We start from the raw sequence: 12,707 nt of genomic DNA, 5'->3' as shown, positions 1-12,707 counted from the left end.
TCTTTGTAAACCATCGAGAAGTTTCTTCAAAGGGTATTTAAACACGGCATGTAGGTAGTAGTAGGTATGCAATTTGGATTATTTCTTTGTATTGCGAATTCCTATTGGAATTCTAGAATGTTCGTCATTTCGGAAGTGAAAGATCTTCCCTAATTGGCTTTTCGGTTTCGATGGGATTCAACCCTCACCCTATTTTGTCTCTACATTACTAGCTCGGATCTGGCAAATCCGTGCACCATCTTTGTTTGCAAATATAATAACTATTCAAAGATTAATTGCATATATCCGTGATCTCTCTCTCTCTCTCTCTCTCTCTCTCTCTCTCTCTCTCTCTCTCTCTCTCTCTTGTGTACCAAGTTGTCTGTGTTTAATATATCGTATATAATTCACTGTGTTGGCGTCACCGAATTTTGTCACATATCTTTCATCATTGGCGAACTCCCTCAAGCTTTTCCACTTGCTACACTCACCGTACATACAACTCCTACCTTCTATTCTAGCACAGTGCACCTCCCAAACAGTACGACTATATCATCATCCATCGTACACCTTCAATCCAATGTTGTACGACTCCCCTCATGCATATCGTACGACCTCTTTCCCCCTCACCATACGACCACTTTCCCATCACCATACGACCTCCCTCCCATCACCGTACGGCCTACTTTCCATACCGTACGATAACCCTTCATACCACCATACGGCCACATACAACATCGAACTGTCAAAGCCTAAGACAATAAACGGCCAGCTCATTTGCATTATATGGTCAACTTAACAAACACTGTACACTTCCTTCACTTGCTCCCTCCCTTCGTACACTACCTTCCAACTACTTGATGGGGACGAAATTAGGTATACAAAGGAAGCACGTCCTCAACTGGGGATTGAAACATTACAGGTTCTATAATTATTGTCAAGGGCAATAAAGGCGGTAGTTTATATCTTTTTGAAAGACCTACCGAAGTAGGTGCTGCTATGACTGTTGTGGGCAGCGATGTGGCACTCTGGCATCAAAGATTAGGCCGCATAAGCAGGAAAGGACTTGTGGTAATGCTCAAGAGGGATCAACTACCAGATCTCCAATCAACAAATTTGGAGTTTTGTGAACATTGTCTTTACGGCAAACAAAAGTGGGTCAGCTTCTTGAAAGATGGGGACGACATGAAGACAAAACCATTGGAACTTGTGCACTAGGATGTCTTTGGTCCTACCGAGGTAAATTCTTTAGGAGGTGAAAGATATTTTGCTACTTTCCTTGATGATTGTACTAGGAAAGTTTGGATATATATGATGGCTGTTTTCTAAATTCAAAGTTTCCAAAGCTCTTGTTGAAAACCAAAGAGGTCACAAGATTACATGTTTGAAAATGGATAATGGAGGTGAATTTTGTTTGCTGGAGTTTGATAGTATTCGAAGGGTGAAGGTTGTTCCTTACATCCCTCAAGAAAATGGGATAGCGAAAAGACTGAATAGAACTATACTTGAGAAAGCTCGGTGTATGCTTTCAAATGCAGGTTCGGGCAAAGAGTTTTGGGCTGAAGCATGTAATATAGCTATATATCTAATAAATTGAAGTCCTTCCAGGTTTGAATTTCGGAATTCCAGAAGAGGAATAGCAAGGAAGAAGAGTTTCATACTCACATCTTCAGGTCTTTGGGTGTGACGCCTATGTACATGTGCCCAAAGAAAAAGAACTAAGCTGGATTTAAAATCACAAAAGGGAATTTTTGTTGGTTATGGAGAGGACCAATTTTGGATTCAGAATTTGGGATCCAATTGAGACGAAGGTTATTCAAAGTAAAGATATTGTTTTCAATGAGAACATATCCAGCTTTGCAAACACAAGAAATCTCAGAACAAGAATATGTGCCAATCTATGCACAAATGACTATTGGAACGAACCTACAGCTAGTTCCTAATACAATCTCATACAGTCCAACCTCTGTTTTAGCTCCGATTCCTTCTTTGTCTCAAACTATTGAGTCTGATAACACAGACAATGACAGTAATAAAAACTGGTCAAAACATTCTCAAGAAAGAATGCCTCCAAATAATGACACTATGAATGAGGCATATTTTATATAGTCTGATGTTCGGCATCTCACACCAGTTCTTCACAATCACAATGAAGCAGAAAATGTTATTGATGATGCACGATACTCAGCTATACCATCCCATGTTTGTCACGATGGCAGTAATAAACTATGTTGCAATTACTCCAAAAGAAACTATTAGTGGATGTTAGAAGCTGTCTCTAGCAATCTCGGTTCCTATAACCAAGCAGCCCATGATGGGACTTCCCCTGTTATTGGTGCATCACAAGCAAGATGTAGTTATTTCAGTCCTCTTCACATTGCAGAAAATCCAATATCTCTATCACAGCCTAGCACCATTTCTCGAAGGCCACAAATTATGGTAAGTTACAATCAAAACAGTCCACTGTGTGTGATGAAAGGCACCATGGTGAATAAAGATGGCGCATATGACAAGGAGCGCCTTGCTGAAGGAACGTACAATCTGTCTCATGGTCAAATGTTTGGGGAATTTCATCCATCATCGGCAAATAGTGATGGTCAAATTCGCACTTCTTTCCAAACTCCAAACAAAGACAATGCAGATAAGGGTTCTATAACCCGTATGGGTCAATCACTACCATCTTTCAATAATCGGGATGAACAGAGGATGCACAATATAGCTGAAACACATCCTCAAGAAAATATGTTAGGACCCTTTGATTGTAATGAAATTTCTATAGTCCTATCAAGAGATAATAGGCAAAATCACATCGCAGGTCATGATATAGGTCAAAAATTTCATAATTCCTATACACAGAGGACACGGTGCATCTTTTCTAAATGAAGTGCTCATGAGTTATGTGATATGAAAAGATCAGGGTCTGATAAAAATAAGTTTGATGCCAGTTCTAAGAGCACTGCTATTCACAAAATAGGGGAACATGAAGAAAAAGCTCAAGGATTGAGGAGGTCCACTAGAGAAAGATGACTTCCAGCAAAATTTTCTGATTATGAGCTATTGTTTGCTGAAGAGCCTTCATTACTGGTTTTGGAATTCTCAAAACCAGCAACTTATAAAGCTGCTCTCAAGGACTCAAACAGTAATCAATGGCAGGCCGCAATGTATGAGGAGTTGGATTCTCTAATCAAGAATTGAACTTGGGATTTGGTTACTCTTCCACCAAATCGAAGACCACTAAAGAACAAGTGGGTATACCAGATAAAAGAAGAAAAGGAAGGAAGAAAACGCTTCAAGGCCAGATTAGTGGTAAAGGGATTTGATCAAGAAAAGGGGATAGACTTCAATGAGATCTTCTCACCGGTTGTCAAGATGATAACTATCCAAATTGTTTTAGGATCAACTACTGCATGGGATCTTGAATTCGAGCAGCTCGATGTCAAGACCACATTCTTACATGGTGATGTAGAAGAGGAATTGTATATGAAGCAGCCTCAAGAATTCGTCAAGAAAGGGCAAGAGCATCTCTATTGCAAACTAAATCGCAGCTTGCATGTGCTCAAACAAGCCCTAAGATAATGGTATATAAAATTTGATCACTTCATGGTTGAACACAATTTCACAAGATGCGAATCAGATCCATGTGTCTACTTCAAGAAACTTTCTGATGGTGAGTTCGTCATTCTTCTTCTTTATGTTGATGATATGTTAGTAGTTGGCACAAGTAAGAAAATAATTCATGAATTAAATGAGAATTTGGCAAGAAAGTTTTCCATGAAAGACTTAGGGGCAGCTAAGAAGATCCTTGGCATGACAATCACAAGAGATAGAAAAAAGAGGGAAATCACACTCTCTGAAAAACAATATATTGATAAAGTTGTTGAGAGGTTTGGCATGGCTAACGCAAAAGTTGCTCCTCTTCCTCTTGCTGATCACTTCCGTTTAAGCTCTGAATTGTGCCCAAAAACACAAGAAGAAAATGAATTCATGGATAGAATTCCTTATAAATCTGTAATTGGTATCATTATGTATGCCATGGTTTCTACATGCCCCGACATTGCTCGTGCAGTGGGAGTTGTGAGCAGATTCGTGAGCAATCCCAGGAAAGCTCATTGGGAAGCAGTTAAATGGATACTAAGATATCTAAAAGGCACTTCAGATTATGCGTTATGTTTTGGAGGTAATAAGGTTTAGCTGCAAGGTTACATTGATTCTGGTCTTGCTGAAGATTTGGATAAATGAAGGTCTACCACTGGTTATAACTTCATGTTTGTTGGAGTTCCCATTAGTTGGGCTTCAAGGTTGCAACATTGCATTGCTCTTTCTTCTGCTGAGGCCAAGTATTTAGCTCTTTCCGAAGGTGCAAGGGAAATGATTTGGCTTCAGCAATTGCTTGGTAACTTGAAAGTTCAGCAAAGCGACTACACTTTGTTTTGTGATAGTCATAGTGCCATTTTCATGGCTCAATCATTCATCACAGTGTCACTCTAAGCACATTGATGTGCATGCTCACTTTGTTCGTCGTGTAGTTGAAGAAGGCAAGCTCAAAGTTGTAAAGATTGACACAAAGATCAATCTGGCAGATATTTTCACAAAGGTTGTAGCCAAAGAGAAGTTTGAATGTGCCAAGACTTCTCTTGGGCTTGTGAAAAAAAGGTAAAGCAGCTATTAGCAGGGTATTGGGTGATCAGTTGCAGCATTGGTTGTCCTTCGGGTGGGAGTTTGTTAATGGGAAGGCCAACAATCACAATTAGCTTTCCCTCTAATTGTGTGACTTCAATTCGAAGACTCTTTATGTAATCAATATCTATATATATGTTGTTGCTGCATCATTGTAATTAACTTTTCTCAATATAATACAATACTCTGCTCAGTTTGGACGTAGCTACATTTGTGGTGAACAGGGATAAATTTTGTGAAAACCAAAGAGGTCACAAGATTACATGTTTGAAAATGGATAATGGAGGTGAATTTTGTTTGCTGGAGTTTGATAGTATTCGAAGGGTGAAGGTTGTTCCTTACATCCCTCAAGAAAATGGGATAGCGAAAAGACTGAATAGAACTATACTTGAGAAAGCTCGGTGTATGCTTTCAAATGCAGGTTCGGGCAAAGAGTTTTGGGCTGAAGCATGTAATATAGCTATATATCTAATAAATTGAAGTCCTTCCAGGTTTGAATTTCGGAATTCCAGAAGAGGAATAGCAAGGAAGAAGAGTTTCATACTCACATCTTCAGGTCTTTGGGTGTGACGCCTATGTACATGTGCCCAAAGAAAAAGAACTAAGCTGGATTTAAAATCACAAAAGGGAATTTTTGTTGGTTATGGAGAGGACCAATTTTGGATTCAGAATTTGGGATCCAATTGAGACGAAGGTTATTCAAAGTAAAGATATTGTTTTCAATGAGAACATATCCAGCTTTGCAAACACAAGAAATCTCAGAACAAGAATATGTGCCAATCTATGCACAAATGACTATTGGAACGAACCTACAGCTAGTTCCTAATACAATCTCATACAGTCCAACCTCTGTTTTAGCTCCGATTCCTTCTTTGTCTCAAACTATTGAGTCTGATAACACAGACAATGACAGTAATAAAAACTGGTCAAAACATTCTCAAGAAAGAATGCCTCCAAATAATGACACTATGAATGAGGCATATTTTATATAGTCTGATGTTCGGCATCTCACACCAGTTCTTCACAATCACAATGAAGCAGAAAATGTTATTGATGATGCACGATACTCAGCTATACCATCCCATGTTTGTCACGATGGCAGTAATAAACTATGTTGCAATTACTCCAAAAGAAACTATTAGTGGATGTTAGAAGCTGTCTCTAGCAATCTCGGTTCCTATAACCAAGCAGCCCATGATGGGACTTCCCCTGTTATTGGTGCATCACAAGCAAGATGTAGTTATTTCAGTCCTCTTCACATTGCAGAAAATCCAATATCTCTATCACAGCCTAGCACCATTTCTCGAAGGCCACAAATTATGGTAAGTTACAATCAAAACAGTCCACTGTGTGTGATGAAAGGCACCATGGTGAATAAAGATGGCGCATATGACAAGGAGCGCCTTGCTGAAGGAACGTACAATCTGTCTCATGGTCAAATGTTTGGGGAATTTCATCCATCATCGGCAAATAGTGATGGTCAAATTCGCACTTCTTTCCAAACTCCAAACAAAGACAATGCAGATAAGGGTTCTATAACCCGTATGGGTCAATCACTACCATCTTTCAATAATCGGGATGAACAGAGGATGCACAATATAGCTGAAACACATCCTCAAGAAAATATGTTAGGACCCTTTGATTGTAATGAAATTTCTATAGTCCTATCAAGAGATAATAGGCAAAATCACATCGCAGGTCATGATATAGGTCAAAAATTTCATAATTCCTATACACAGAGGACACGGTGCATCTTTTCTAAATGAAGTGCTCATGAGTTATGTGATATGAAAAGATCAGGGTCTGATAAAAATAAGTTTGATGCCAGTTCTAAGAGCACTGCTATTCACAAAATAGGGGAACATGAAGAAAAAGCTCAAGGATTGAGGAGGTCCACTAGAGAAAGATGACTTCCAGCAAAATTTTCTGATTATGAGCTATTGTTTGCTGAAGAGCCTTCATTACTGGTTTTGGAATTCTCAAAACCAGCAACTTATAAAGCTGCTCTCAAGGACTCAAACAGTAATCAATGGCAGGCCGCAATGTATGAGGAGTTGGATTCTCTAATCAAGAATTGAACTTGGGATTTGGTTACTCTTCCACCAAATCGAAGACCACTAAAGAACAAGTGGGTATACCAGATAAAAGAAGAAAAGGAAGGAAGAAAACGCTTCAAGGCCAGATTAGTGGTAAAGGGATTTGATCAAGAAAAGGGGATAGACTTCAATGAGATCTTCTCACCGGTTGTCAAGATGATAACTATCCAAATTGTTTTAGGATCAACTACTGCATGGGATCTTGAATTCGAGCAGCTCGATGTCAAGACCACATTCTTACATGGTGATGTAGAAGAGGAATTGTATATGAAGCAGCCTCAAGAATTCGTCAAGAAAGGGCAAGAGCATCTCTATTGCAAACTAAATCGCAGCTTGCATGTGCTCAAACAAGCCCTAAGATAATGGTATATAAAATTTGATCACTTCATGGTTGAACACAATTTCACAAGATGCGAATCAGATCCATGTGTCTACTTCAAGAAACTTTCTGATGGTGAGTTCGTCATTCTTCTTCTTTATGTTGATGATATGTTAGTAGTTGGCACAAGTAAGAAAATAATTCATGAATTAAATGAGAATTTGGCAAGAAAGTTTTCCATGAAAGACTTAGGGGCAGCTAAGAAGATCCTTGGCATGACAATCACAAGAGATAGAAAAAAGAGGGAAATCACACTCTCTGAAAAACAATATATTGATAAAGTTGTTGAGAGGTTTGGCATGGCTAACGCAAAAGTTGCTCCTCTTCCTCTTGCTGATCACTTCCGTTTAAGCTCTGAATTGTGCCCAAAAACACAAGAAGAAAATGAATTCATGGATAGAATTCCTTATAAATCTGTAATTGGTATCATTATGTATGCCATGGTTTCTACATGCCCCGACATTGCTCGTGCAGTGGGAGTTGTGAGCAGATTCGTGAGCAATCCCAGGAAAGCTCATTGGGAAGCAGTTAAATGGATACTAAGATATCTAAAAGGCACTTCAGATTATGCGTTATGTTTTGGAGGTAATAAGGTTTAGCTGCAAGGTTACATTGATTCTGGTCTTGCTGAAGATTTGGATAAATGAAGGTCTACCACTGGTTATAACTTCATGTTTGTTGGAGTTCCCATTAGTTGGGCTTCAAGGTTGCAACATTGCATTGCTCTTTCTTCTGCTGAGGCCAAGTATTTAGCTCTTTCCGAAGGTGCAAGGGAAATGATTTGGCTTCAGCAATTGCTTGGTAACTTGAAAGTTCAGCAAAGCGACTACACTTTGTTTTGTGATAGTCATAGTGCCATTTTCATGGCTCAATCATTCATCACAGTGTCACTCTAAGCACATTGATGTGCATGCTCACTTTGTTCGTCGTGTAGTTGAAGAAGGCAAGCTCAAAGTTGTAAAGATTGACACAAAGATCAATCTGGCAGATATTTTCACAAAGGTTGTAGCCAAAGAGAAGTTTGAATGTGCCAAGACTTCTCTTGGGCTTGTGAAAAAAAGGTAAAGCAGCTATTAGCAGGGTATTGGGTGATCAGTTGCAGCATTGGTTGTCCTTCGGGTGGGAGTTTGTTAATGGGAAGGCCAACAATCACAATTAGCTTTCCCTCTAATTGTGTGACTTCAATTCGAAGACTCTTTATGTAATCAATATCTATATATATGTTGTTGCTGCATCATTGTAATTAACTTTTCTCAATATAATACAATACTCTGCTCAGTTTGGACGTAGCTACATTTGTGGTGAACAGGGATAAATTTTGTGTTGTGTTTTCTCTCGTCTATTCTTTTTCATCTGCTGTTTTCTTTTTCGCATTCAATCCTTACAATAGAGGCGAAACCAATGTGGGTACAAGTACAACATAAAGAAAGCGAATGCATTAAAATCTTGGTATGATAAAAAGAGCAGCTGATGAAATTATGAACAAACAAGGGAACTCATACGATATGCACACATAAAAGCTGTGAATGTAGGACTGATACAGCTGTGGGCCTTAAAAAGCTACCCCTTATCTCAAACACTTAGAGAGGAAAAAAAAATGCTCTTGGAATTCTAAAGTAGGGCTATACATTGTGTGTCAAGAAAATTTGGTAAGAGCTTTTATTACCAATATTTTGAATATAATTTATGATCTTTCATCAAGCTAATAATTTATTCTGCTGATGGATTCTGAAATATGATACAAAAATTGATGAAAAGAACTCATAAACCTAATTTCTGACTGAAAATATAACGGTACCAAAGAATTATAGATTGCTTATTCTAGGTAGCGTATGGTTATATGAACATATCTTTTGTGTGTGAGACTATATATAAGCATTTCTTTTGGGGAGAGATTTATTGACTATAAGAAAAGCAGGTAAAGCAGTACACAAAACCACCATTGAAGAATACCAACCGAGCCTGATTTTCTACTAGTGCTACTGAATTAGAAAAAGTGATTCCATATAGAACTACAACATTGACTACCATGGTAAACACCCAGCATAAATGAATTGAATTAACAAAACACAAATTATAGAAAGAGCAGGGGAATTAACTGATCTGTCCAGAATACGTGCAACCGTTCTCAGAATTGTTTCTCCGTTGGCTGACCCATTTCCAATCATTGTTTGAGTTTCCATGGCTAAATCTTTTCTCACGCTTCTTCTGCTGTTTTTACTGTATCCCTTGGCAGAACTGATATTAGATTTTTCCAAATGAGAATTTGTTGAAGGCAGAGATTGAATAGAGACATTAAAATGAAGTCTGGCAGAGCAACAATTCAATTTGGAATTGAAATCAAAACACTGCAATGAGGCACTGGTATTGTTCTTGGGTGTTCGAAATAAATATGAAGTGGCAATGTGCTTACAAGCGGGTATTGTTGCAGTTGGTGTCGTGGGTATTGGTACTGCCATTGATAGAGCCAAACACCCTGCTGCTTCAGGGAAACCGTGCAAAGATGTATTCTAAAAAGTTTTAAAGAGAGAGATTTTCTCAATGAAGAAGACGGACTAGGGAAACTGAAGAAATATATTGAAAAAGAAAAACAATTACAGTTAACCGACTGAAAGCTGGACTCATAATGTATCGAAGAGACGACAAACTCATTGGACGGGCAACCCTACCTGTCGAATATATTTTTGAAAAGGATATCATAGATTTGATATATAGAACCAGGGCTGCGTGCAGCTCGAATCCCTGCCTAACATGGGGGAGCGGGAGGATATACGCGCGGTTAGCATTGTCAGGCTCTATTTGAGACAAATCAAGGGCCAAGTATCTATGACAAAAGTTAAAAATTGGCATCTCACTTTTAATGTACCTCGAAAAAAAAATTTCCAAAATAAATTGTATGGTGCAAGTCACCATTACATATGATAATTGTTGGTTTGGGGAGAAATTTGTAGACATATAGACATTTTAACATTTCTTACTTATTAAGACTCCAAATGAATTGTAAGTTGGTGACATTGAAGAATTATAGAAAATAGTGATAATGAAATATTTCTATATTATAAAGATTAATTTAATTTAGTTTAAAATCATAGCACAAAAGAGGATAACTATTAATAAAAATTCAAATTTTAAATTCAAATTTTGACCCTTTGTGTTTCTTTACATCGCTTTATATTGAATGTGCAAGAACAACCAAAAAAAAATTGGTTACATTACTTTTAGCTTCTATTGCGATATCTTCCTTTAATATAATAGAAATAAAATTACCCCATAACATGTCTTATCTCTCTTAAATCGAAATAAAGAACTATATATCTAATGAATTTCCCTACACTTCTACTTTCCACAATAGGAGAAATAATAATTCATATTCATTAATCCCTAATTCAGATTTAATGGGATGACTTCCATTTAATTAGTGAAATAAGGCTTAGATTTGAATAGCCTATACTAGCATATCTTCGCAGGAAATGAATAATAGATTTTTTTTTAAACACATTTTTAAATAGTGTGACCATAATATTCCTTTACAAGTATTGGCTCAAGAGACCATGCAAAAACATGGACGCATGAAAAGAACAAAAGAGAAAAATCTAATATTTTTTGATCATGAAACACAATAAAGGCTAAAACATTTAGGGTACTACGTTTAATGAAAAGTTGGACTAATAAAAAAAATCAAATTGATGATGCTTTCACAAGTAATCATAGAGGTATGAAAAACAATAAAATGCTCCAAGAATGGTCTAATGTACTACTCACAATCAAATGTAGAGTGAACTATTATGATCAGATACCCAAGTAGAGGAAAGGACTATTATGCATACAAGAGAAAACAGTAAAAGACGCAAAACCAACAAGATAGTTTCTACCTATGCTAGTGAATTGGTGAAGGACAAAGCTCACTTGGATGTTAGAGATTTATGGTAAAAAAAAAAAATCAATTATAGCAATCTAATCTAATCACTTTCTTTACCATTTCTAATTATTTAATCACTTCATAGCTCACTTCGATGTTAGAGATTTATGGTTAAAAAATAGACAACTTTTAATTTTCAAAAATGAAATCTTTTCTCCAAATGTTTAATTCTCTAATACTTCAAATCCTTGCCAATTACATTGATTAAGAGAGACATTTAATCCTATGAAATTATTTATTTGTTATTAATAACTTGAATCTTTTTTTTATTGAGTTAGTCCCTACCTGGGACTAAAAGGATATTATTAATGATAAATTATGAAGATTACAAAAGCTATTAGGAAGATAGTTCCAAATGAAATTACTCTTAGAGACCACATCCTGAAAAGATTAGTTCCAATCTCTCCAATTCATCTCAAACTATATTGTTTATGTCTTTTTGAAATCTAAGATATCCATTTGTGCTCTAGTAGCAGTAATAAAATTTAAATACAAAAATAAAAGCATAACAAGCACACTGCACTATGTATTATGTTGGAGGAGACATTCTGACATCAAGCTTCTATAATTCATAATATAGCTAAGAAAATGGCTCCAACAAAATTGTATAAATAGAATAATATTTTTTAAAGAATTTATAATTAGTATTGCATGAAAGAAATTCTTCCTCAAATTTGTTTTAGAAATTCTATTGCTCTTGTGATACATAATGATAAGTTTTTTTGAAGCCCTTCTAACTAAACAATCAGATTGTAAAAATCGAAAGGAAATTTAATTTCATGAATCCGTTGAAAATGTGGGAGCATATCACATTAAGATAAAAATAAATATAAGAGCAATAGAATTTCCCACTTGCTCCAGAAAGAGGTTCTAAAAACTTAGAAATTTATTTTTTAGCTCTCAAGCCCTAAAACTGCAACATTGTAATGCTTTGTAGCCAATTTAATTCATTAAAATCATTTTCTTCCCCACCAAAATGAATTCTTCTTTAATACAACCTCAAAAAATTTTAAATTTGTGAACTAACCATATTGAATAGCCTATTCTGTGAGTAGATTGAATAAAAATAATAGAGTGAATAATTGGTAGTTCCTTTAGCCAGGAAAAAATTCTAAAGTCTAATAACCCATAAGGCAGGGACCATAAGAAGGAATTTTGAAGTGTGATAACCCATTTAAGGCAGAGACCATAAGATGCCTTCTTTCTATTACCCCCGACATCCATATATGTATAATTATGGGGATCTTGAAGAGTGGTTATGAGTTTTTTTTTATCACTTGCTCAGAGTTTCCCTTCAATGGTCATGAGTTTCCTATCAATTGGTCTGTCCTCTAAAATTCTTGCAGATGGAAGTGGTGATTCCATTAATGGAAATGATAAAAAAGTTTCTAAAGCCCCATAAACTGAATAGTAAAAAGACCTTAAATGATTGAAAAAAATATATCCAACTTATGGACAAACATCCAACAATGAGAAGTAGATGGAGCATAACATCAGTAGGATAAAATCAATCAAGAGTATGCAAAGAAAATTAAAAATTCATGAAAAAATTATGAACTACTTAGATATGATTCTAAGTACATTTCAAATTTACTAAATGATATAGTAAAAAAAGAGTAAGAATACATTCTAGGTTAAGATCTTCAAGTTACAAATT

The 12,707-nt window shown here is 36.4% G+C and overlaps 1 protein-coding gene across 3 annotated transcripts in view; it reads right to left on the bottom strand.

The window, feature by feature from the left end:
* LOC149559793 (lipid phosphate phosphatase epsilon 2, chloroplastic-like) overlaps positions 1–9,947 on the bottom strand; it is a 101,021-nt gene extending 91,074 nt beyond the window's left edge. Inside the window, exons 1-2 of one of the 3 annotated variants that reach the window (XM_089824294.1) lie at positions 9,801–9,947; positions 9,231–9,641 (exon numbers count right to left, since the gene is read on the bottom strand). In XM_089824294.1, the coding sequence (XP_089680420.1) occupies positions 9,231–9,590 (360 nt within the window). In that variant the 5' untranslated portion in view covers positions 9,591–9,641; positions 9,801–9,947. Of the gene's footprint in view, positions 1–9,230 lie in introns of all 3 variants that reach the window. The other 2 variants (XM_089824295.1, XM_089824293.1) reach the window with 2 other exon arrangements.
* Positions 9,948–12,707: the final 2,760 nt, after the last annotated feature.

This window comes from Cupressus sempervirens, chromosome 4 (genome assembly GCF_028749045.1).
Source record: "Cupressus sempervirens isolate cs-2001-9-10 chromosome 4, ASM2874904v1, whole genome shotgun sequence".
NCBI lineage: Eukaryota > Viridiplantae > Streptophyta > Pinopsida > Cupressales > Cupressaceae > Cupressus > Cupressus sempervirens.
This window is presented reverse-complemented; position numbering and strand designations above follow the sequence as displayed.